Genomic DNA, 26,960 nt, shown 5'->3' with positions numbered 1-26,960 from the left:
ACAAATCCAGAGTTTCCCTCATCTCAGGATTAATTAGAGTTTGCACTAATCCTGCTTTCTGAAATCGGGCCCTGTTTTTCCCCCCTGTTGCCTTGTATGTCATTGATATCAGCTGATAGAAAGTTAACTAGGTTTGAGGCTGTTGCGTAGTAATGGAATTCCACTGAGAAGGTCCGGCGGGAGGGCGCGGGGCGTCACGTTGCTATGGCAACACGCAAGGCCTTCAACAACAGAAATAGAAACGGTTTCATGTCCATGGACGCTACAATGTCTACATATGAGGCTAAAGAAGAGAGAAAGAAGAGACGTACTCTGGTTCTGAGGCCGTAAGTTCGCATTTTTCACCTTGTTCTGTTAACACGGTGATAAGCTGCAACCACGCCAACTGTTATGGTAATGTTATTGTGCTGTCTCCTAGCTCTTCTCGAACAATACATATTTCAGTATCAGGCATACATGGAGTCAACCACAGTACCAGAGACACAAACAGCCTCGTCGGTTCCCTGAGCAGGAAGAGTTTCAGCCTGGGCGGTAGCAGAGTTCTGGAGAGGAGCGTCATTCAAACTCCGAGACAAGCAGTTCGGGTAAGCGCCGAGCCTTCTATGGTAGCAGCACACATAGACATATAAAGAGTAGATGCCGCATCGAACGTTGGGCCGCGAGAAATGCGGCCGCCATCTTGGACCGGTCATCCTACCAGATTAGTTCTATGAGTGACTCGTTGAGCCTCTGAGTTGAGCAGCAGAAGGAACAAGATGCCAGAGCACTGTGCAGCGTATTCCTGCTCTAATCTAATATTACAATATTACAATTCATAATCAGTACGGTACAGTACAATTTTAAACAATTATACATAAATCCATGCATTTTTGAATGTTATAGTGAGTCCCTCAGGCTGTGGCAGGTAGATACATATTTAGCGGCCAGAGGAGCTGCTGTCCCTTATTATATTATTATTATCTTGTCACAGTAGAGGCGTGGAGATTAGCCTCTGTGGGAATGTTAGTTAATTTACCCCCCGGCCAGATGTGTGTGTGCATGCCTGTGTAGATATGAAAGGAGGAGAGGGGTTGTCGTACATGTGGTCTAGTGTAAATGGATTGCACATTTCCAGCAGTAGGTCAGCGGAGGATGTGCTGTGGTTTCATGAGAGGAAGACACTTCAGAGACAGTTCATCTCAGGTCACCTCAGATATTCTCAGTTTTGTTTTTTTAAATATTGAACATGACATTGAGATGAATTATGAGATAATTTTTCATGTCATGTCACTTTTTTTTTTAAAGTTTAGACTATCAAAGGAGAAGTGACAGAATCTGATCAATATCCTTTGCTGTTAAACTGTTTCATCAAACAGGAGCAACATGATGTGGGGTTTATTATAAAGAATGAATTAGAGATTTACGAGGCAAGCGTGAACATGTATTTCCACTCTGTGCCCGATATTTTCACAGCTGAACAAAATGTTCCATACATTTTTACTTGGTTTTCCACATCTCCACTTGAAAGCAGGACGAACCAGAACTGATGGGTCCAGGCTTTTTTAGTTCAGTTGTACCACAGAAGTTGAAACAGTCTGAAAAGAAAAAATCATACATTTATTTAACTAAGGAAAAATCTTAAATCGTTTGTACAATTTAAAATGGATATTACTGAACTATGCCCCGTGTTTTTGTTTGCACATTAAATACAATTACTACATCATTAAAATATGTAATAAAGAAGACATTCACATAATTAGACCTTGCCTAAAAACAAAGGACACAGTCATTTTAGATACTAAACAAAGTACTCCTCCAACATCACTGTTGGTGAGAGCTACACTCTACACTTGGTAACTGTGCAAGAACAAAACAGTGTGAAAATGATCGATTTAACAAAATGTTATATATATTTGTATACCACACACACTCGCTCAAATGTGGACCCTCCCTCTCCTCTCCACTACCACGACTATTCGACTGGCAGAGCATGGATCATTTCTGCATATTTATAAACATATAGGGTTCGGCTCTTGTTTTTGTTTTTTAGTGCTTTAAATGGAAGTGTGTCTGTTTGACTTGTATTTAGATGTGTCCAAAATGTCATCTCTCTCTCTGACCTAATTGTATTGATACTCTTGATTTATATGTATTTTAATTTTCTCTGTGGGTGTGTGTGTGTGTGTGTGCATGCGTGTGTTTGTGTGTGTGTGTGTGTGTGTGTGAGAGAGAGAGAGAGAGAAAGAGAGAGAGTGAGTGAGAGAGAGATTTATGTATTCATGTGTGAAATACAGCCTATTAATACTCTATAAATGATTTCTATTGTTGTGTTTATATTTATAGTGTTTGTAAAACACCTATCATACATCACATATATCATATATCAGAATATTCTATTACTGTTAATCCCACTATGAATATTAAAATACGCTGAACCGTGTCCTGTTCTTACACTGAGTGGAGCGGGCGACCGGGCCAAGATGGCGGCCCCACCGCTCGTCAGCGCCAATAGGCCCAACGTTCGATGAGGCGTCTACTCTTTATGTCTATGGCAGCACAGGCTACTAGCAGTGGTGGAAGGAGTAGTATTGTCTCCTAAACGTAGGCATCGGTCTACCATTATGTAAACACACTGTAATTCACTGCATTCAAAATCTTACGAAGTAATACTACAAAAGTATCAAAATACAGCCTACTTACAGAAAGTAAAAGCACGCATTGTATAGTACATTTCAGAATCATATCACCCATATTATTGGATTATAATTAGTGACGAATGTGTTCATCACGGTAATTTTGCAGTTGGTAACGATGGAGCTCATTTTAACTACCGTATAGTGATCGGTAGATTAATTTATTTAAAAAATAAGCCTACTTTACAAGTTACTTTTATTTAGCAATATGATTTTGCAAAGTAACTAAAGTTTTTGAATAAATATAAACTAAAGTAGCTTACCAGCATGGGAGCAGATCCCGGGGATAACACACACACACACGCACACACACTAAAACATGAATTTCCCCCCCCCCCTCCCAATAAAAATACCCTAAACTATTCAAAATTGAACAGATGTATTTTCAAACTTCAAATTCTTCACATTTTGGATTCACATGTAATATGAAATGATTGAAATGGTGGAAAAAAAATAATGTTATATCTCTGACTCCACAGTCCGTCTTTGCTCTCCTCCACTACAATGCAATTAAATGGATAGACTTTAAATGATGATTTACTAATATGACAGTTAAGTAAGCAGAGGTACTGACATCAAGTACCTCACAATTGTAGATGTATTCAGTTACCAGTGAGTAGCAGTAATGTTGGAGATACGGGCTAAGTGTATAAGTGTTCTCCTGTTTGTAGGTGTTTGATGAAGATGAAAATGACGTCACTCCTCAGCTGCTGTACCAGGCAGATCCAGCAGCTGTGCAGGCCAATGCCAGCAGGTTGTTTCTGGATGAAATCTCTGCTGGATCAGCATCAGATCAGACAGCAGTCACCGGGAGCTCCACTATGCCTTTCTCCAGGTATCACGGCTCATTCATTTTACACCAACTGATCTGATGGTCAAAGAGCTGGAGCTAATCTCAGGTAGCATGAGGGTTTGTGGATCCCATATGTTAAAACATGGCGTACTTGAGCAAGTGTGTTAAATATATGCCATATGATTGTTTACTACAGGTGCTTTTATTAAATAGATATCAACAATGAATGAATTAAATCACCTATACATAGTCCAATGTATGAATTATTGATAAGAAAGATCATGTGCAGGGAAATAATTATTTTATCTGTACTATTTGATATCCCTTTTTCATGTTTTGCATAGCCCATTAGGCCAAGTGTTGGCACACATTTTAACCTTGTAAAAATGTACTCTGACATTGTTTTCCAGGTCACTATTCGGAAGCAGCAGAATATCCAGCCAGTCTACCATAGAGTCAATGAATGAGGAGATTGAGGATACATTTTCCAAACGGGACTTGCCCATCAACTTCCCAGGTTCATCAACAATATATTGATTTGATTTGACATTTGATTATGACTCAAAGTCACAGTTGTCTATAGCAGGTATTGTGACATATCTGTGGTATTTGGTGAAAGTTTTGCCTTTTGTTCCCTGCCAGAAGTGCAGGGGAAAAGGGGCACTGTGAAAGAAGATGTGACAGACATGTTGAAAGAGGTCACAGATGTCTACATCTCCGAGACAGACAGCATTTTACTGTTGGACATACCCAGCTCCTTTGTGTCAGTGGATACTGATGATGCAGAGGCAATCATGTGAGTGAAGTCCTCTTCTTCCGGATTTTTTGACTATTTGACAAGATCCGAAATGTGTATCAAGCCAAATACACATGGGAAAGACAAATATCTCTCTTTAGACTGCAAAAAAGGCATGGAACTGCCTTGGGACAGATACTAATGCAGCATGTGACTGTGTTATAGAAGAAAGTTATATCTATTGGTCTGGAAAATGTTAATAGTTCTTTGGTTTAAACAAACTTGTGTCACCTTCACCTTGTTTTTACAGAGAGAGAAACAATCAGTATGCTGAGGTTTGCAGAAACAAAATGGGCAATGATAGGTATGTGGATCGATCAGTGCAGACCCTGAATGGAGCAGCTAAACACAAACAGGTTCAGAGCGACAGCCTGGTCATGGTGGACACAGGTTAGGCTCATTATTTTCTTTTGGAGCTGGCAAAGCTAAAGCATCATTAATAAATGTATTTCTTTAATTACTTACTTGGGGGCAGTGGAACAACCTGAAACACAACACAAAATGACAAACATGTTCCCATTGTGAGGTTGTTATAGCTCAGCAGAGGCTAAGGGCGCACTCACACTCCGCACACGCCGTAACACTTCACACGCATTGATCGCGTGTGTGTGGCTTTGTTTACAAATCTTTCCATAGACCTCAGATTTTTTGTGCGTCTTGTCGACTGTTTTTGAATATTTTCATCCGACCAAATCTGCAGTAAACACTCCGCATCACACCAACGTGAACCTTTCACCGCCATTGTTGTTGTTGTTAAATGTCCGTGCATGGTCCGTCTTTCTATTTTCTATGTCCGAACAGGCGCACATACTGCTACCGCCGTAGGGCTCGTGCTCGTGCTCGTACACGTGCGCGCGCTTGTGCTCGTACATGTGCAAACGGCTCCGCTAAAGCCCACTTCTTTCAAGCGGGTCGTGGGCGGCCCGCTGTCGGCTGTTATGCGCGGAACGGGTGCACTCATACTGCTTAAACGTACTAGGCTTTAGCTGAAAAACCGGTTTTGGCCCAGGACAGAACGACAGTGTGAGTGCGCCCTTACAACAATCAAGGGCCATTATCAACAAAGCAGACCAGAATTCCTCTGAACACAAGAACTACAATCAATCAGAGCAACAAAACATGACTTACAACCAGTCACAGCAATAAAGCAACATAGCACTGAGCGACACATGCAAGTTGGGGCGGTGCTGGGTCCATCTTGAAGTAGGAAAAAAAATGGCTTCTCAAGTTACAGCTAAATAGCAACTTAAATGTGTTTCTGAAAACATTTTATGTGACAAAGAGGGAATACAGTAACAGAATCTTGATTCATACTTGTTCAGCGCTGTCTAGTTTCATAGTATTATCCAAGTTCAGTAAGTTGCACTGGATGGAGAATGCCAGTAACGTTCTGTAATGTAGTTACTCTACATTCTAGGACAACACTCCTGTCAGTCAACGCCTTAAATCCACCCCACATACGATAATCAGTTGTAATTGGTTTTCCCCTGGATCATGCTGGATGGAAATCTGTTTAAATGGGAGTAGGGCCAGACGTACCTGCCAGAGGAAATAAAACATGAGCTCCGCAGATTCATCTTATTCCATAGACTGTGTATAAGAGATGGACATAGCCAGAGGTGATTCTAGAGTCTGTTGGGAAAAACTTTTCAGGGGGGCCCTCGAATCAGTGTTCATCACCATTATAGGTTTGTTTAAACTCAATCATGCACATCATTTGCAACAGAAGTAAAAAAAACCAACAACAACAGAAAAAAGTTGCGACCGGAGTGAGTGGAGTTAGTTAGGTCCCCCTTTCGGAACTCAGGAGGTGGTACACATCTACAGCATTGTCGACATTAACATAGTCGGGAACTTATTTTGGGGTGTTTAATTTTATTTACAGTGCCAAATCATAACAAAAGTTATCTCAAGACACTTTACATAAAGAGTAGGTCAAGACCACACTCTGATGACTTATACATGATTTACACAGACCCAACAATTCCCCCTTGAGCATCAGCAAGTCACACTATCTTTAATAATAATTATAGTTATTATATACAGTATTAATCCAGCAATCGTGTGCACACAGTGGTGACCAAAAACCTTCCCTTTAACAGGCAGGAACGTCGGACAGACCTAGCTCTATGTAGGACAGAAATCTGTCTTGACCGGTTGGGGAGGAAGAAAAGAAGACAGAAAGAGAAAGGAGACAGACAGACAGATAGACAGAGAGAGACAAAGACAGACAGACAGGCAATCCCATAGAGGCAAGCAACCACAAAAGTAACTAACTATAATAATATCTGTAGTAATGTGATTATGACTTACGCAGCAGGCACCACCACAATCAGCAGGGACCTTATCATTAATGATACTGACAGAGAGGATAGAAGCTCAGAGTATCAGGAAAAGTATTATCCCCTGGCAGACTAGGCCTATAGCAGCATAATTAAGGGCTAGTAAGCCCTAACTATAAGCTTTATCAAAGAGAAAAGTTTGAAGTTTACTTTTAAATAAGGGGACGACGTCTGCCTCCTGAACAATACTTGAGAGTTGGATCCACAGGAGAGGAGTTTGGTAGCTGAAGCCTCTGCCGCCCATTTTACGTTTGGAGACTCTAGGAACGACAAGTAGCCCTGCATTCTCTGAGCGCAGCGATCTAGTCGGGTAATACGGTACTATGAGCTCTTTTAGTTAAGACAGAGCCTGACCAATAAGTGCATTTCTAAGCTAAAGTGGCTTACAGATAGCGTGTAAACAGTGTAGGATTAGCAAGAAAGTGGCTAAAAGAAGGAAAGTTGTGAGTGCTTGAGTATAACTAATGGATTTTTAAATGTTAGGCGGTAGTTAGCCGCTGTGGTGAATATTATAGCAAAAATAGCTGACTTTAGCGAGAGCAGCAAACAGTGAAATAACCAGTGACCAACACACAAGAACCGGAAATTATGCCCTGTAGCACGTCAGCAGTGCTCCTCAGCACCCACACACAGGGGATTTCCTCATTAACACATTGCTCTAACTGTACTGAACTTTATAGTATGTCCTGATTTCCTATATAGAACCAGTCCTTCAGTGCACAGTTAATAGTGTTTTGCTTTTCAAAGTGGACAGTCTTTTCAAATGTTTTCATGCCCACAGTTGTGACTGTTACTGCCTGGGACATGTATGACACTTTCGTCAGCCCTGAGCAGGATGAAAAGGTGTGTAGCCCTGAACTAGGGAGGGCTGACTATCCTGAGGCTGTTGTGGACACCAGCAGGGGTGCGGAGAGGAGCGTATCAGTTGGCAGCACGGTCAGTACAGGTAACACTGGACACTGGAGAGGGTGCTGTTATTTCACTCCAAATAGCCAAGAATGCTGAGAAATGAGGATTCAACAGTGTATACATAAATAGATACTTATCTATTGTCTTCCTTTTGTGATACCCAGCTGAAGTAATATTTCTCACAGTTTCAAAAAAATGGAATCTTGGATAGTTCTGCAATGACTTGCATGTATCATTTGCTTGTATTTCTCTTTAGCCAGTGCTGCTAGCTCATTTAAAGAAGTGGAAGCGTTTTGGACCAGTTTAAACGCTGAGTCAGACCTGCAGCTGATCATGCTGTCAGAGAATTTTCAACACAGCTTACTGGTAATGGAGAGAAGCATACTGGGAAACATTTTCCAACCTAAGCTGGCTGCCTACAGACAGCTGCCCTTAACTGAAGGTAAGCTCAGCTCATTATCCAGCACTGATAAACTAATGATAATAGCAGGTGACTCAGGATGCTGTCTGAGCTGGTGTCGTTTACACCTCATAACTCATAGAATACACATACACACGCATTGCCTCCAAACCACTGCTGAAGTAGTATTAAGTGTTAATGGGTACCAATGGATACATCGTAACTATTTGAATGAAAAGGTGAGTATAAATGTAATGATTTGGTCAGACCCAAACAGTGCTGTGAAGCCTGGGATGGTGGAGGATACAGAGAGCCCCCGATCTCCAGCCGTGGAGCGTCTCTGGGCATTCAGCTGTGAGCTCAGCAGAGGACGCAGCGTCAACAGCATGGCCTGGAACAAGAAGAACCCGGTAATACACATTTTCTGTAAAAGCAGCTTAAAAGCAGTGGAAAAGTTAAATAGAAAAAAGTAAATCCTGTCTGCAGTAGGTTATTGCAGACGACAACATGTTGTTAGTCTGAATTGTTCTTTAAAGGGGTAGTTCGCCCACATCAAAAAATCACATTGTTTTCCATGTAACCCAGTGGTTACTAGGAGCTGTTAACATAACATGCTTCACATTTATTAAAGAAATGTCACTTTAAGGTCATAATCAATAAGATTTGAGATACCTTGTATCTAGTGGCCTCTTTGACAATAAGATGTAACTGCAGGTAAGCCTGTTCTCTCAGAGCCTCCATCTGGTCACGTTCATGGTCACTGTGTGTTGACTTTTTATTTATTTATTTTTGCTCTTTTGTAAACTTTATTGAAAAACATTTCTCTCTCTATTTCCAGTCCCTACCCTGTACCCTCTTAAATCCATACACACACACACTATTACACTTCTGCCCTTACTACAAGCCTTACTCAGAAGTTGGAAGTTTACGATTGCTGAGTACAAGTGAATGCAGCATAACCAGCAGTGACGAGTTCCACCTGGCAGACCAACCGCTGTCAGCAGTGTCACTTGAATGAGCCAAGATGGTGGCGGAGTAGGACATTTTAACAGAATTCTCCTCCAAAAAATGTTTTTATTTTGTATTGAATTCTGCAGACAAGAACACAGAAAAAAGTATGGCAGTTGTACAGTGTGTATGCTTTAAGGTGAAAAAACACAGACAAGAACAGAAAAACCCCAACATGGATCCCGCTATCCCTCCCAACAACCCACGTCAGACACCCTCACAGTAACCAATCAAGTAACAGAATAACATGTAACTAAAGTAGATAGGTAAAGTAAAAGAAAAAAAAACTAAAACTAATCTCATCTCATCTCATCTTCAACCGCTTATCCGGGGTCGGGTTGCGGGGGCAGCAGCTTTAGCAGGGGACCCCAAACTTCCCTTTCCCGGGCCACATTAACCAGCTCTAACTCGGGGATCCCGAGGCGTTCCCAGGCCAGTGTGGAGATATAATCTCTCCTCCTAGTCCTGGGTCTTCCCCTAGGCCTCCTCCTAGCCTCACGTGCCTGGAACACCTCCCTAGGGACGCGCCCAAGGGGCATCCTTACTAGATGCCCGAACCACCTCAACTGGCTCCTTTCAATGCAAAGGAACAGCTGCTCTACTCCGAGTTCCTCACGGATGGCTGAATTTCTCTCCCTATCTCTAAGGGAGACTCCAGCCATCCTCCTGAGAAAACCCATTTCGGCCACTTGTACCCGCAACCTCGTTCTTTCGGTCAAATAACATAATTCAAGAAAGAGAAAAACAACGAAAGTAAATAAATACATAAATAAAAAGGGGGGGGGGGGCTCTCCTTCCAGGCACTAGGAAGTGTCCTCAGCGTCATCAGGAGTAACAGTAAGACTATTACTAATAAGAGCCAGCAGTGGGTCCCACGTTTTGTGGAATGCTGTCAAAGATCCCCTCTGTGAAAACCTTAACTTCTCTAACATTAGACATTGTAAAATTTCACGTATCCAACTGTTGGGGACTGCTTACAACGGTTACAAGCGCCACTGTGACTAGGTTATACCTTAGCCAATTTAGCGTTGGTGAAATGGGCTGTATTAGGCCGTGCCTGGCACAAATCGAGGATGAGTGGACCAGTTTTAAAATGTCCCTCTACTGGACCTCAGTAATGTCCACCCCCAAATCCTTTTTCCATGCATTTTTAGATGATACAGTGGGGACTGTGCTCAGAAGAGCAACCTTATTATAAATGAGAGATATCAGTCGTTTGTGTTGGACGTTGAGAGCCAGGAATGGGTCCATCTCAGCTTCAGGTGGGCGGTTTAGAAAATGTGGGAATTGCTTTTGAATAAAATGTCTCATTTGAAGGTACAGAAAACTATTAGGCAGGCTGTATTTGTCCAACATAAATGCAAAGGACGCAAAAACAGGTTTGTCATACAGGTAATTAAGCATTTTGAGGCCCTTATCTGACCATATGCAGAATGCAGGGTCGGTGCAGGAAGGGAGAAACGCATAGTTATCAAAAACTGGGGCAAGGATCTAAGTTCTTTGCAGGCCACACTGCTTCCTGACTAGATCCAGATTTTAATAGTATTGGCGACAACCGGATTAAGTGAGACCTTATGAGCGGTTATGGGGAGCTGTGAGCAAATTGTAGAATGCAGAGAACAGGAGGAAGATGTTATCTCAGTATGAGCCCATGGCGGGCAGGCGTCTGCGACTTCACCACGGAGTCAATATAAAAGTTTATGTTGCAGGCCCAGAAGTAGTGGAGGAAATTAGGAAGTGCTAGTCCCCCTTCAGGTTTAGGGAGTTGAAGAATATGTTTTTTAATACGGGCTGGTTTATTCTGCCAAATAAAAGCGTCAAGTTGTTGGTCTAGATTAGCAAAAAATGATTTGTTCAGACAAATTGAGAGATGTTGAAAAAGATACAGAAACTTTGCTAGAATGACCATCTTAATAAGATTAATCCGGCATGCGAGGGACAGGGGGAGGCCTGCCCATCTAGACAAGTCTGAGTTGCATTTATCTAATAGCGGCTGGAAGTTCTTTTGAAAAAGGTCCCTGAAGGAGCTGGGGATAAACACCCCCAAATACTTGAACCCCTCATCAGCTGTTTTAAAGGGGAATATGGATTGTGGGATTTATCTCGCAAAGTTGTTGACAAAAAATAACTCACTCTTATGGATATTCATCTTATACCCCGGTGCCCAAACTAATCCAGGATTGATAAAACTGGGGGGAGGGAAGATGTCGGGTTTGACATAAATAAGAGAATGTCATCGTTATATAAGGAAAGCTTGTGGACTAGACCAAAACAAGTGATGCCTTCAATCTCATTATGGTTCCTAAGCCAGGTGGCTAATGGCTGGATGGCTATGTTGAAGAACAAGGTTGAGAGCGGACAGCCCTGCCAGTTCCAACGTTTGACAGGGAAATATGCTGAAAGGACACAGTTCCACAGATGCAGAGGGGGTTACATGCAGAATCTTAACCCAAGAAATAAAATTAGAGTCAAAGTCCCGGTCGAAAGCTTCCTCTGTATCTAGCGCCACTTAGACCTCCGGAGTGTCCGATCCAGGTGAGAATATGATGTTGAGCAGCCTTCCAGTGTTGAAGAATAGATGTCTCCCTAATATGAAGCCTGTCTGGTCTAGTGAAATTATTGATGACATCACGCTTTTGAGGCCGAGGGTGAGGACCTTAGCAAGGATCTTAAAATCTATGTTTAAAAGTGAGACTGCTCTGTAGCTGCCAAATGAGGTAGGATCGCTGTCTTTCTTAAGGAGCAATGAAATAGATGCCTCATACAAGGTCGCTGGCACTCTATATTCAGTAAAGGAGTCATTGAACATTCTCACAAGGATGGGGGCTAATAGCATCGAGTATGCCTTAAAGAAAAAATCCTCGGGACCAGGAGATTTCCAGTTTAGCATAGACTTGATCGCTTCATGTACCTCCAACAGAGCGGTCTACCAAGTTCCCTAGCAATATTTATATCAATCTGAGGATACGTTAATACCCTTAACAATCTAAGGGAGGGGTTGCTGGAGTAATTGGGCTCCATTCAGAAGTATATAGTGCGGTGTAGAAATCAGAAAAACACTATCTACCTGCTGTGCAAAGAGTCTCCCTGCCTTATCTCCCTCCTCAAAAAAACTTTGTTTGGATTGTCGCAGCTGCCTTTCCACTTTGCGTGTCATTAAGAGGCTGTGTTCCGAATGCAGTAGTAGCCATTTCTTATATTGGGGGATGCGGTGGGGTGTTCCATCGAGGCTCACCGGTTACCTTTTTTTTTGAGAAACATAGGATATCACTTGTCCCCGAATAGTGGCTTTAAGCGCTTCCCACAGAGTGCCGCTGCTGACATCAGGGGTGTCACTAACCTCTATGAAAGAGTGGATTTGATCCGCAACAAAATCTTTATACTTACTATCCCACAGTAAGTGTGAACTGAACCTCCATGGTGAACATGGGATTGTATCCCATGGAAAACCAATGTCAATTGTGGTAGGGGCATGGTGAAGCGAAAGTAGTAACTATTGGGTGATATCCACTCATTCACACAGTCAAGGAGATTGTTATTGAGTAAAAAAAAATCAATTTAGGAGATTGTGTGGTGTTAATGGGAAAAAAAGGAGAAAGCTTTACCATGGGGATTTCTACACCTCCAAGGATCCGAAATTCCCAACTGAGAGGCATATGTTTTTACCGTGTGTGTGTTGATTTGGATAGTGTAACATGTGTAGGAGAAGATCTGCCAAGAGTCACATCATGCACCAGGTTGAAGTCCCCACCCATGATAAGGCGGTGACTGTCAGCGTTTGGGATTTTTGCGAATAGCCTTGTAAAAACTATTCATCATCCCAGGTGGGTGCATAAACCTTCACTAAGACCACTTTTATGAATGATGATAGCTGCCCCTCTAAATCTAGCTGTAAATTTGGAGTTTAATAAGTGACTCATCCACGCCCTCTTAATAAGTGAGGTGTCTGCTGTTTTGAGATGTGTTTCCTGCAGAAACATAACATCCTCCTTAAGGTGCTGTAACTGTGTCAGGACCTTACCGATTTTGATTGCGTTGTTTATTCCCTTAGTATTCCAGGAGATTAGTTGCCCTCCCGCTCCTGTCTTTACATCATTAGCCATAGGAACAATGATATTAAGTTAGAATTAAAGCTGCAAGTTCTCCCACACAACCACGTGGTCTGAGGCATTCTGGGGTGCGGTGTGAAGCAAGGAGAGAAAAATACAGGAAGGAGGCAAAAAATGTAATGTTTCGTTGGTCCACGGACCATTACTCGTAGCTTTACAGCATTCAAAATGGAAATTCACCTACTTATTCTGCATGTGTTAGCAATGGAATGAAATTGATTGGGTCAAGTATGTATGTAAGAAATTTTAGTTCACTTCCTATTACCACCGGGGGGGCACTATGAGTAAAGTGGGATATTAATACAAAGGGCAAATCGGGGCGGAGCCATCATCGTGTCCAGCAACTTTGAAGTTGATTGGATCAAGTATGTGGGTGTGAGAGCCACTCGTATGTAGATGGTGAGCAACAAAAGTTTGTTGAGCCCTAGTAGCCACGTCCTTTGACCTACAGACTTGCAGAGCACAACTTAAGCTCAGCTCGGTTGGTAGATGACCTTTAGCCAATATGAAGTTGATTGGGCGAAAATTGTGGGAGGAGTTTATTTTGAGCAGAATAAATTAAAAACAAAATGGCTGACTATCTGTTGAGTCGAGGTCATGATGACTAGAGACTTTTTTGCATATGTCTACCAATTTTCAAAGTCACCTATGGTGATTTTGAAAGTTTGTAGGGGGAGCTATTTCGCCATTTTGCGTCGACCATGTGCAACCACCCAAAAATATTGGATTTCCGATCTGGCCGGAAGGACATGCAAAGGTAGACAGCTTTTCCAGTTTGGGAAAGGGGCAAAATTGGGGAATGAAGAACATCTGGTAATCGCACCAAAATTACATTCTGACTTCTGGTTTGGAGTATACCATCGGTGATAGAGTAATTTTTTTTGTCTGGTAGACCTATACAGGTGTACTGATTTTCATGCTCCTATAACAAAAAAAGCTCTAAGGAGTTATGGAGCTATGAGTAAAGTGGGATATTAATACATATTAATGCGAATCAGGGCGGAGCCATCATCATGTCCAGCCAGTTTGAAGTTGATTGGACCAAGTATGTGTGTGTGAGTCACAGTCATGTTGATGGCGAGCAACAAAAGTTTGTTGAGCCCTAGCAGCCACGCCCTCTGACCCACAGACCTGCAGAGCACAACTTAAGCTCAGCTGCGTCTGTAGATGACCTGGAGTAAATTTGAAGTTGAGCAGGTGATATCTGTCGGAGGAGTTTGTTTTGAGCAGAATAAATCAAAAACCAAATGGACGACAGTTATATTTCAGCAAAGCAAAGAGAGCCTTTACATTCAAGGGAAGAGTGGCTTTTCATCTTTATAATCGTCGTGTCTCTTTTAATTGATCATATGACCCACTAATGAAAGCACTACTACTTGTCTTTTTGCCAAGTATTCCAATATCCGTGTCTGTAGAGACATTCCCTCCCTAGATGTAAATAAGCCGCCATGTTAGTGACGCTGCTGATGGCAGTTGGTCTGATGGCTCAGATCGTCAGAATGGGGTACGGTTATTCTGCGTTCACTTGTAATCGGAAATCAGGACCCCAACTTCAGGCTTAAGTCAGGCTTGTAGTAAGAGCAATATGTGTAGCATGAACGTGTGTGTGTGCGTGCGTGCGTGCGTGCGTGCGTGCGTGCATGCATGCGTGCGTGCGTGTGTATTTAAGAGGGGAACATGTAGGGGATGGACTGGAAGTAGAGAGATGAATGTGTTTCAATAAAGTTTACAGAAAAGCAAAAAAAAAAATCAGCAAAAATATAAATAAAAATAGTTAACACAGTGACCATGACAAGATGGAGGCTATGAAATAACAGGCTCGCCTGCAGTTACATCCTTCTGCCATAGAGGCCGCTAGAAACAACATATATCAATTCTTATGGAGTGCAACTTTCATGTTTATAATCCATAAGACATTGCTAAAATAGGTGAAAATTATTACAAAACTCTATATAAATCAAACTTGTTAACAGCTGAGCTGGAGGAATTAAGTTTAAGTCTCTCTCTTCCTACTAGGGAAAACAATCAGAGACTCTAATCAAACGATATGCAATACTCCAACCACTATTGTAGAAATTAAGGATGCTATTAAGAAACTAAAGTAAACAAATCTGCAGGAACTGATGGACTGACTTCTGAATTCTATAAAGCATTTTCTAAAGAGCTTGCCCCTTTTTTATTTATGTCTTTAATGAGAGTATCAACAAAGAACAACCCCCTCTTCATTATGCCAAGGCTTAATTACTCTAATCCAAAAACCCCAGAAAGATATTTTATAGTTGGCAACATGTCCCATCTCATTGTTAATCAAGGATTATAACATTATTGCAATATGTTTAGCTAATGAATTAATGCATTATGGATGAATCCCAAAATGGCTTTATGTCTGGTAGACACATACTAGATAATATAAGACTCATCCTTGATATATTAGACTATTTAGACTAAGAAATAGATAATAGTTTTATTCTTTGATTTTCACAAGGCCTTTGACTCTATGGAACTTGAACTTTTTAACATATGGAGAACACTTTAAAAAAATCAATATGCACCTTATATGCTTTTGGGAATAGCTCAATTAAATTTCCCCATGGAAATACAAAGAGATTTAGAATAGAACAAAAGATTCATCAGAATTGTCCTGTCACTTTATTTATTCAGGGGGTTCTATGTTGATACTCTCATTGTCCTGTCACTTTATTTATTCATACTTCCCATGCAAATATTAGCCATCTTTATTTAAAATACTAGCTTGAAAGGCATCTCTATAGCTGGAAGGGTAATCTCTCTGTGTCAGCTAGCCAATGATAGTACTTTATTTTTATAGGACAGGTCAAATTCTATTGCAGTTAAATTATTTGCTAAGTTTTCAGCAGCCTCTTGTCTCAAACTTAATTTATCCAAATGTGAGTGACTTCCCATTAAGCCTTGCAATGATCTAGAAATTTCAGGGATTCCTGTAAATATGCAGTAAAATACCTTGGTGTTTTTGTTAAAACTGAAAGAAAAACTTTAACCCACTTATTTCTTCACTACAGCAGCGATTCAATTTATGGCTCCAAAGTGATTAAACCATAACTGGTTAAAAAAAGAACAGGTATTACCTAGGATTTTTTTTTAAATCTCAAATAAGGTGTGAGAGGTGTATCTGAAATGATTGCACAGATGTTTTCCTGTTAATTCTGTTATAGTAAGATATCTGTTGAATGTTGATCCTCTCTGCTCCTTTTGTCATGTCACAGATTAAACAACACAACAGCTTTTTGGATAATGCTCTTTTAGTCAAACACTGTGGCATGATATTAACCTCTTTTTAAACAGAAAGTTAGGTAAATGACTCAAACTCAGAATTGATTAAATTGTTTTGGGTATTTTTGAAAATATGTTCCCTGTTAAAAAGTTGTATGTTAATGTTTTCTAATAGCCTAAGCCTATATACATACTACCAAATTTGGAAATCAGAAACCTAATTTCAAAATTTTCATTTACTTTAATTCCTTCCTGGACACACTTAAGTATTGCACCAACTGCAGACTGTGAAAACCAAAGCCATTTGTAATGACTGATCATTATACATCAAGCGATATTGTTACTTTTGTTTGAAGATTAAACAGTTATCACTGTTGTAAGTTTATTAAAAGAAAATTAAAAAGTCAGCTGTGTCACTAATGTGGCAGTGCACTTGGAAATGTCACCACTGACACACAAAGGCAAGTACAAGGGCTTTCATTAGTGGGTCATAGGGTGTACGGTATAAACTGTAGGAATTTGGCTACAGTATGACCTTACCTTGTAGCCGGCGGGGACACACACACACGCGCACGCCGGCACACACACGCAGCAGGCATTAGTTAAACATGTCACGTAATAAGCAAGCCGTCTGGTGTGTGCAGCGGCTCGATTCACCGTCAGCATTCATTGCACATAATAGTGGCATTAAAGTCCTTCATTCTTTCAGAGTTTGCTGCAGACATAGGAGCCTACACGGCATGCAGCTGTGTCTGTGGATCCTGAAGTGATGTACTTCTACAGGGAGTGTAAAACAAAAACACTGGAAGGGTAAAAACTAAAACACTTCAGACTTCTCATTCCGAATCTCATAAATCAGCAACTTTTTTTTCCCTCAGATTTGCTACTTTGAACCCCAAACTATTTTAAACAATTACCCCCAGGTATATAATTTTTTTTTTTTCCATACTTGGCCTTAATACACCATCATAATGCTTCAGATCAAACAGTGCAGTGAGTGGGTCAGATATAAGCCCCATTCACACTGCCCGTTTGTTGCGGGGCTGTTGTGACAGCAGACCTGTTCTTCTGAGCCGGCAGTGGAGGAAGGCAGAGCTGCAACAGCACCGAACAGATGTCTGAATGGGAAAGCTGGCAGGGCCAAATTACACACATTAGTGATGATGAGACAACCCACAGGTGGGTCATAATGTAACAGGCGATGTATGGACCCAGTTGCAGCACAAAACACACAGAACAAGTGGAGATAGTTCAACAGTTTACTGAAGCTCAGGCAGACAGGCTAACAGTACAGCGCAGTGGCCTTGGTTAAGGCAGGCAGAAGTTCAGTACCAGGGAGACAACAGCACAGGCAGACAAGCCGATGAGGAGCAGGCAGCAGGAACCATATAACCAGACGAGCAGTAAGAAACAGAAAAACAGGAACCAGAAGGGCAGAGACTGAAATCTTGGCCAGGGACAGAAGGCTGATGCAATTACCAGGAGGCAGCCAAAGCAGAAGACTCTGTGGGAATCCAGACAGGAAACCTCTGGAGAGTCTCACATGGCAAAGAACAACCCAGCAGAGGACTGAGTGTGGAGCTGGTGAATATATACTGGGCTGATTGCATGTGATGAGGGGCAGCTGTGTGCACAGGTGAGTAGAGTGAGATCAATGAGGTGGGCGTGGCAGGCAGGCTGAGTGGGGCCAAGGCGGGATGAATGGAAATGTACTGATGGGAGCAGATGGCTGAACTGTGACACATAAAGTGACAAAGCAGCGTTCAGAGTAGAGTTATTTGTGACTTATAGAAACACTTTGTGCAAGAGTCCACCTTCTCTTCCTCTCTACCTTTCCCCTTTCTCTCTCAAGCACACATGTGCTGCAATCCGTCTCTGTCCTTCTCTCTACTGACAGTTGGCACACTATAATGTAAAGCGTTGGTGGTGTGTAGGTCAGGTTGGCTTTAAGTGGTTGATTTATGGTGCAGATCGGCTCACACACAATGGTGCCGATGACTTTTGCATTGAATTTGCCTTGACCAGACCATATATGGTTGAATGCGGGCCTGTAGAGGGTGGGATATGAGACTGATACATGTGTGCACAATTCCACGTTGAGTTGGGATTTAAAAAAGGAAAATGTGCACTGGCAAAAGTATGCAAGGTTTTACACATGTGAATATTTCTTGCAGTATGTACATTTGTGTGTACGCAAACATTTGCGCACAGTTTTATTCATGAGAGTCATGTGCCCATGTTGTGATATGTACTTCAAGCTTACAATGAAGGGGAATGGAATTTTCAGTCGTGATTTTCACTTAAAAAGTTATATGGGAAAAACTGATCAGTAATATGGGTTTGCAGAAACAAAGTTCTGGTTATGTTGGATAACCTGCAGGAAATACTGTCAGTAGTTTTCACTGAAACTACTGACTACAAAGAAAAAGTCCCTATGAAAACTGTTCACAGTTGAGCCTGTGAATGTTCTCATTTGTCCAGGTCATCGTTATCTCCAAAGCAATTTCAGTCAAAAGCGACTGGACTTGGTTATTTATCTAGGAAGACGTTTCACCTCTTATCCAAGAGGCTTCATCAGTTCATGTACGCATCTGACCAGGCTGGGACTGGTCCAACTATCTGGTGTGGAGATCAACAATCTAACCTCACAGAACAACTGTTCACAAATGTCCTCCTGTGACTCCAACGGCCGTCGTTAAGACCCAATAGAGCAGTAACGAAGTCCCAAACATACTTCCCACCAACAACTGTCACTCCAACGACGGTCATTGGCACTTGGAGCACAAAGGGTCCCAGTGACATAATCGGCCTTGTGAAAGGTCAAATACCTGGATCTCCACACCAGATAGTTGGACCAGTCCCAGCCTGGTCAGATGCGTACATGAACAGATGAAGCCTCTTGGATGAGAGGTGAAACGTCTTCCTAGACAAATAACCAAGTCCAGTTGCTTTTGACTGAAATTGCTGTTGGGTGTTCACAGTTGACAGAAATTGTTGTTCGCTCAGACCAATCAGTCTGTGCTCTGCTGTGCCTGCTAGGACCTTCTGGCTGTGGGCTATGGTGAGTTTGGCTCCAGTAACCAGAGACCAGGCCTGGTGTGCTGCTGGTCTCTCAAAAATCCCACGGTATGACTTAGTCTAATCCTTTATTTACATCCAGTATGCAGTATGCAAAATGTTGACTGAGGATTTAGTTCATGTGCAGTGCCAGATGTCCATTCCAGACTTTGTCATGTGTCCCCTTTGCAGTGGCCTGAGCGTGTCATCCACTGTGACAGCTCTGTGACTTCCCTGGATTTCTCACATAACAACGCCAGTCAGCTGGCTGTGGGCATGCAGGATGGCTGTGTCACTATCTACAGTGTGAAGGGTCAAGACCAAAAGTCTGGTGTCATCAGCAGCAGGTGAGGACTGTGTGTGTGCACCTCTTACATCACAGTGAAAAGAATGGTTGCTGGTGCTACTCACGTTATTGCTCATTACTTCTTTGTGAGTGTGTGTGTGTCTGTGTGTGTGTGTGTGTGTGTGTGTGTGTGTGTGTGTGTGTGTGTGTGTGTGTGTGTGTGTGTGTGTGTGTGTGTGTGTGTGTGTGTGTGTGTGTGTGTGTGTGTGTGTGTGTGTGTGTTTGTGTGTGTGCGTGTGTGTGCGTGTGCAGTGAATGTCCAAACAAACACTTGGATCCAGTGTGGCAGCTCCGGTGGAACCAACAAGACTTGAGCTTAACAGGAGATGAGAAGGTAGAATCTCTCTTTTCTGTGGCTGCAGATGGTCGGATCAGCAAGTGGTTTGTCTGCAACAAAGGCCTCGACTGCATAGGTACTGGGCTCAGCATCAATACCATTGTCACTTCATCTTGATGTGCATAGTGATAAGAGTCTTAAGAGTGCAGAGCCGCCATTGCTGCTCCCTCCAGTATGCCCTTGATTAAATGGGAGCTGTCATTATAAGTGCACCTTTTCTACTTTTACCTGTACTTTTTATGCAGCATTACTTTTGACAACAATGTCTAGGAAGTCGGGAAGAGCCTGTGCAATCTTCTGCTGCTTCAACAGGAGAGGGAAACCTCAACTTTGAAAAAAAATCCCGGAATGAACAACACAAACCTTTACCAACTTCCTTTTTCAAGTTTTGGTTGTTCCATGACTCCTCAAAATTACAAATACAACCTACCAGATTTGAAGTCACTCGGGTTTATTCTCTAGGACGAGCTTACAACACGTCCGATTGGCTTCACTTTGCAAAAGAATTCCACATTAAATTCAAAATGGCTGACTTCCTGTTGGACTTAGGATATGTCTCCAACTGGCTTTTTTCTCCAGACTTTAAATCTACCAAATTCTGTACGTCTATGTCAAATTTAAAGGTGGGGGCAGTGACTTTAAAATATTCTAGGGGGATTCCAGGGGCCGTCAAGTCAATTTAACACACACAACCCTGAGACCCATATCAGGTATTACGTTTAGACACTTAATGCATGTGCAACGTTCCATGTTCTTTCATGTACCAATAGCACCTCAACAGTTCTAAGTAATAAGAGGATGCTAAAGAGCCTATGTGACATGCCTAAGCCCAATTGTGGCATCAATGTGAAGTAGTAACTAGTTTGAATGTGGATGAAACATTTTGTTAGTTTTTGTGCATCCTAAAGTCCTCAAACATGCATTTCTAAAATGAAAATTGAAGCACAAAATCCAAGATGGCCACGTTCTTGTCTGGTGGACGAAAATTCCAAGAATGTACATGTACTCATTAAGATGAGAGCAAAGATCCTACCAAATTTCATGTACATCAAAAGAACTATCCCAACCATGGCATGCGTTTGGGGGCGCTATGGAGCCCGCTGGCCACGCCCGACCCCAATCACTTCTGACCTGTGTGCCAATTTCTGTGAGCCTTTGTGCATCCTTAGTCCCAGTAAAATGTGAAAAATAATAATTTCTTCAAAAACAATACGTTCCCCCGTTCCCCCTGGCACTTTCCTGCTGAGCCCTAATGAAAAATGCAACAATGTTGCATCTTCACCCCTGAATCGTCTACTAAACTTAAGATGTGAAAGCAACCTAAGAGAAAATCACAAACAATCCTTAAATGGCAAAGATGATGACAGTTAGCTGTACATACCTGACTAGTCTTTATTACTCTTTGTTCTATGTTCAAGGATTTGATTTTAAACTCTTTATTTGGATATGGAAACACACCTCCTACAGTATTTCTATCAAGAATTGGCTGAAGGAGACCCAAAACAGCGCAAGATCCAAGGCAGCCAATCACAGTTTGATGAAACATGACATCATCCATAGCAACAGGGTCTACCTCACCCTTTCTCTGAGCTTCAGACTTCTCCCAGTTCCTTAGTAAAAGTTGCTCTCAGCAGCTCTGTAAACAGGTCTGAAGAGGAAACTCTTAATGACGAACGTTTAGTGCTGTTTAGGAGTCCTCCCGGTGGTGAGATCAAATGTTTTTATTTATTTTACCTTGCATTTCAAAAATGATGCTTATTTATTATTTTCATCCTGTTGCCCTCTTTAGACCTGATGAAGCTCAAGAAGAGTCATACTAAAAAGAAGAAGGCTGGAGGGACCAAGGGAGACAAGAAGACAGAAGGTGTTCTGTCAGCACTGACTCCTGGACTGTGTTTTGACTTCCATCCAACAGTAAGTTGGCAACAGAAATCATAAATAAACTGGTTTCAGCTGAGCGTCGTTCCTGGGCTTAAGAGCCAACTACATATTGTGTTGTGCTAATGCAGGGCTGTGAAACAGCTGCCAATTTAATGCTGATATTGACAATATAGTTATACAAATGGTTCAATCAGAAGAGAGAAAAATCATTTGATTACAAGGTGCACAATAAAGTGACTTGTAAAGAGTCTTTGGCGATTAGACATCACTGTGATGTAGTATATTAATATATATCATAATAATAATATGAATATCCCCCCCTGGGGTCTAGACACTGGTGTCAGTAAGAGGGGGGGGGGGGGAGTTGACTGAACATCTAGATGGAAGATGTGGAGCAGGACTGGGCACTGATGTGATGGAGACTGGAGGGGAAGGAGTGGAGGAGGGCTGCATCAGTTCATACTGACATTATGACAGCAGCAGAGAGGTGACCAGATTTAAAGTTTGGCAGTAACGATGTGATAGGCTTAGGGAGACCATGGCAGAATGTGGTTGGTTTAACATGAGTGAATGCCCATAATCAGCTGATGGAGTAGAAGCAAGAGAGGAAGACAGAGAGAATGTCATGAATGAGAGTCTTCTTTACTTGACTTTGGCTTAGCTTCATTTCTAAGGCTGATTTTTAGAGGACTTTGACTTTATAAATGATTGTTTTTATCATTGTAATATTGCCTCACATAACAATTTCATTGTTGCATCAGGAGTCCGGGGTCTACTTGGTTGGGACATGGGAAGGTCTCATTCACAAGTGCTCCTGTTCCAACAGTCAGCAGTTCCTGGAGACGTACAGGAAACACTTTGTAAGTCCATCAGGATAAAAGTCAACTCCTTCTGATAACACAAAAGACCACATGGCCTTTGCTTATTATTCCACACTGACCTGACCTGAAGAATGAGGTTGTTAAATCTGTTGAAGCTCTGTCCCACAATGCATTGCTTAATCTTAATGGCCCTCAGCTGTTTCCTATAGAAATGCAGTAAAGGTTTTGCACGTCAAATTACCTAATGAGCTTGTAAAAATTCTTAAATCTGACATTGTAAAGCAAATGAAAAAGTGAGAACAGCTGTATGGCATCTAACAGTTCACACAGATCCACATTACATTGTAAAAGGAAGCAGTACCCCAACACAAGGGATAAAGAAGCCTGCAAGACATTATGTCATTTGGTGAGACAATACTTTATTAATATTAATAATGAAGCCTATACAGGATAACTTTAACAGCTGGTAACTAATCATAGTGTTGAGGTCCATACTGCTGTATCATGAACATTTGTCTCTTCAAGTTATACTAAAATCTAATTCTGTGCACACTTGGTGATGTTATTTGTGTTGAGTCATCAGAGAGAACTCTGTTGCCCCACAGTGTCCTGTGAACTGCATCACATGGAGTCCTCTCAGTCCTGATGTGTTTCTGAGCTGCTCCTCTGACTGGACTGTTGAGTTGTGGAAGCAGGATCACCATCACCCCATGTTAAGCTTCAACTCCACCCAGAGAGCGGTGTTTGACATCAAGTGGTCCCCAAAATGGGCCACAGTATTCGGAGTCGTCAGTGAGGGACAGCTAGATATCTGGGACCTGAATTCAAGCATGTGAGTGCGTCTAGGGGAGAACATGTCTGTGGTTGTTGTGTCCTGCTTGTGTCTCTCATGTGAAACCTGTTCCAAGAGTAATCCTGTTTGTCCACCACATACACTTCTCTCCTTCAGCTTAGACCCAATTATTGTGCAGCCTGCTGCCGCTGGAGTGAAGATGAGGTCCCTGCTGTTTGCCACACAGACAGACTGTGTCCTGGTAGGAGACAGTGATGGACAAGTGACGGTCTACCAGCTCAAGAACCTCAGTGTGGGAGAGAGCAGCCAGGTAGGACTGACACAGCCTGCTGCTGCAGACACTTTAGGCAAATGGGAGGGATGCCAGGCAGCTGCAGGGTAAATAAATGAACAGATACATGGATTGTTCAAACACACGAAAAGACAAGTTAAGAGGCTGGAGGCAGAAGTGTCCCATATGTTATCAACTGATTATTATTATGGGCGGCTGTGGCTTGGTGGCAGAGTGGGTCGTCCTCTGTTTGAGAGATTGGTGGTCGATCCCCATCTCCCCCCGGTCCAAATGTCGAAGTGTCCTTGGGCAAGACACTGAACCCTGAATTGCTCCCCGTGCTGCGCATGGGTGTGTAAATGTGGTGTGAATGGTTAGATCAGATTAGATGGTATGTAGATGTCCACTGCCATCTGTGTGAATGGGTGAATGTGACAGACACTGTGAAGCGCCTTGAGTAGTCAGATGACTAGAAAGGCGCTATATAAGTACAAGTCCATTTACCATTATGTTTACATGCGTGTCCAGAGGCTCGGACGCAGTTCTAAGCACAAACAGCATGGCAAGCTTATTGATAGAGTGTCAGATTGTTATACTGCAACAGATATTTTATAGATGCACAGCATGTATGCATGGATCGAACAGCTATTGTTATTTACATTTTCTAACAGTTACATAGATTGGTAACACTATACAGCCCGCAAATTAAAGGGAAATTACCTGACCTTTACCGGGTAAGTTCAACAATAGGGACTTTTAGAGAAAAAGAGAAATGACCACATTTCCTCAAATCGTGAGCTGGGCCTCTATTTGAAGCAGGCTCGTATTAGAGACATGCCTTTATTTCCTATTCGCTCTGTTTGATAAGTATATTTGGTCATATTTTAGTATGAAGCCTCCTTTTGATCTGCTCCTGTTTGCCCTGTTAAAGTTACTGCATTACTCTGTTAATACAAACTCAACACTTTCTGTATTCATTTCAAATTAAAAAGACTTTAAGTTGTACTCCATAAGATTTGAGATACGTTGTTTCTATAGCGGCAAACGTGGTGTTAAGAGGTAACTGCAAGCGAGCATGTTCTTTCAGAGCCTTCATCTTGTCACGTTCATGGTCGCTGTGTGTGTTGACAATTATATATATTTATCAACTTTATTGACACACATTCACCTCTCTACTTCCAGTCCGTCCCCTATAAGTTCCCCTCTTAAACACACACACACACACACTTTTGTCCTTACTACCAGCCTGACTCAAAAGTTGGAAATTTCGTAGCATAACCGTCAGTGACGATCTGGGCTGACCAACCGCTGTCAGCAGCGTTACTAACATGGCAGTTTATTTACATCTAGAGAGGGAATGTCTCCACAGACACATATATTAGCATAAAGGCAACAAGTGTTTTCATTAGTGGGTCATATGATCCATCACCATTTTAACTCACTCTTTGATAGATATTAACTTAAAAGACAATTAAATAGATGGAAATCTTAGGGAGTATATCTTTAAGAACACTTCAGAACAAGAAAGTGTTCAAAATAGTGTGCTCATGGGGCACCTGCTCTAATCACCAAGCCATATACAGAGGCTATAAGTCCTCGCAGCAGCCGCCCAGGTTTCCACTCTGACTAGTGCCTTTTGCTGCATGTCGACCCCCCTCTCTCTCCCGTTTCCTATCAACATCCAGCCAACATCATACCTAGTTAGAATGCACAAAATATAACCTTATTTGTTTATGTCAACCAATTTCCCAGCCATTATTCAGGACTCTGCCTTTATTTGAGGAAATACAGTTCTACAGGGTACTGGTACAGAGATATACTGTAATATAGTAAGTACCCAGTCAGTACTTACAGTAACAGTCATTTCTCCCTTTCTCTCTAAAAGTCCTGATGTTGTCACCTACATTTGAGTAGCATTAGGAACAGAAAAGTATTATTATTTACTGATTGATATTATAACATAAATTAAGAAGACTTACCTAGTACGCTTGGGTTAAAATACAGACTATGGTATTAACCCTGCAAGACGCAGGTTGTATTAAGTGTTACTGAAAGTGTTACTGAAGTAATTGCTGTTTTTTGTTGTTGTTTTACAACTTACTGTAGATGTAGCCCTAACTGCATATATATCATTCTCAACAACACACACTGAAATGAAAATTCACCATCATCTGCCCTGGAAGATTTGGAGCAAAAGATGAACTTATTGTACTATAAGACATATTAATAAGTGGGATACTGTAGAACTACATTGACATGTACTGTGCTAAATATTGTTAGCACTACTGTACCTAGAATAACAGTTTTCTGAAGAAAAGCTGCTCTCATTTCAGCTCATCAAAGTGTCTGCTGCTTTTTGTGATTTAAAGAGGACAAGAGGATTGCCTGTTGGAGCTTATACATGTACAATACTTTAATTAATACTACATTAAAATGTAGTATTAATTTACACAACTGGTTTAAAGTTTGGAATCAGCTACAACAAAAGCTTGATTGGGTCCAGTCTGTATGTTTGAATGCTATTTGATCCTTTTAACAAATACATGTTATTTAGTTTTGTACATGGAGAACTAAACACTATAGAATGGTTCAACCAGCCTGACAGAGACAAAGGTCCCTCTGCGCAACAGCTGAATAACGGTCGAGTTCACACCTGGGCTGTTTGGTCCACTTAAAGCGAACCCTGTTTTTTTTTCACAGATAGTCTGGTTGATTCTGGGTGGTGCTCAACCGAAATCTCATGCAGACCAAAAACTTCCACAAATGTAAATAAAATATTTGGTGTCTGAATTTATATATCTGTTAACATAGTTATCATTGAAGGAAGAATATAAACATTCTATTATAACAGCTCATTCCAAACTTGTGAACCTCAACAACCTGAAATGTCACTTCCTACCTTTACTGTGACAGTGGGATGAATTTGATCCTTCTGATTAACTTCTTATCACTATGCAAAGTTTATATTTAACTTATTGTATTATCACCCCATGACATATATTTATATACTGCTGTGTGTGTTATTGTTCATTAGCTGGGAGGCATTTGATGCAGTTTGGAAGCTTTTTTTCCTCGGTCGGGCAGTTATATGGTTACATGATGACCGGCTCACGTGACATCTTTCTTTTCAGGTGGAAATTCTGGAGGGCATCATCTGCTCTGCAGCTCAAGGATAA

General features: G+C 41.7%; 1 protein-coding gene across 1 annotated transcript; it reads left to right on the top strand.

Annotated features, from left to right (window-relative positions):
* Positions 1 to 267: 267 nt before the first annotated feature.
* Positions 268 to 26,960, top strand: dnai4 (dynein axonemal intermediate chain 4; the record flags this gene model as incomplete). The annotated part of the gene is made up of 17 exons (XM_083929085.1): positions 268 to 326; positions 419 to 584; positions 3,344 to 3,507; positions 3,876 to 3,982; positions 4,108 to 4,261; positions 4,512 to 4,651; positions 7,385 to 7,549; positions 7,769 to 7,954; positions 8,180 to 8,322; positions 19,318 to 19,404; positions 19,528 to 19,682; positions 19,934 to 20,094; positions 21,808 to 21,932; positions 22,661 to 22,759; positions 23,326 to 23,552; positions 23,670 to 23,823; positions 26,916 to 26,960. The coding sequence occupies 17 exons, from the start codon at positions 268 to 270 to the stop codon at positions 26,958 to 26,960; spliced, it is 2,337 nt and encodes a 778-aa protein (XP_083785211.1).

This window comes from Echiichthys vipera (assembly GCF_963691815.1).
Source record: "Echiichthys vipera genome assembly, chromosome: 15".
NCBI classification, from domain to species: Eukaryota; Metazoa; Chordata; class Actinopteri; order Perciformes; family Trachinidae; genus Echiichthys; species Echiichthys vipera.
The sequence above is the reverse complement of the archived record's forward strand: the minus strand, read 5'-3'. Positions and strand labels throughout refer to the sequence as shown.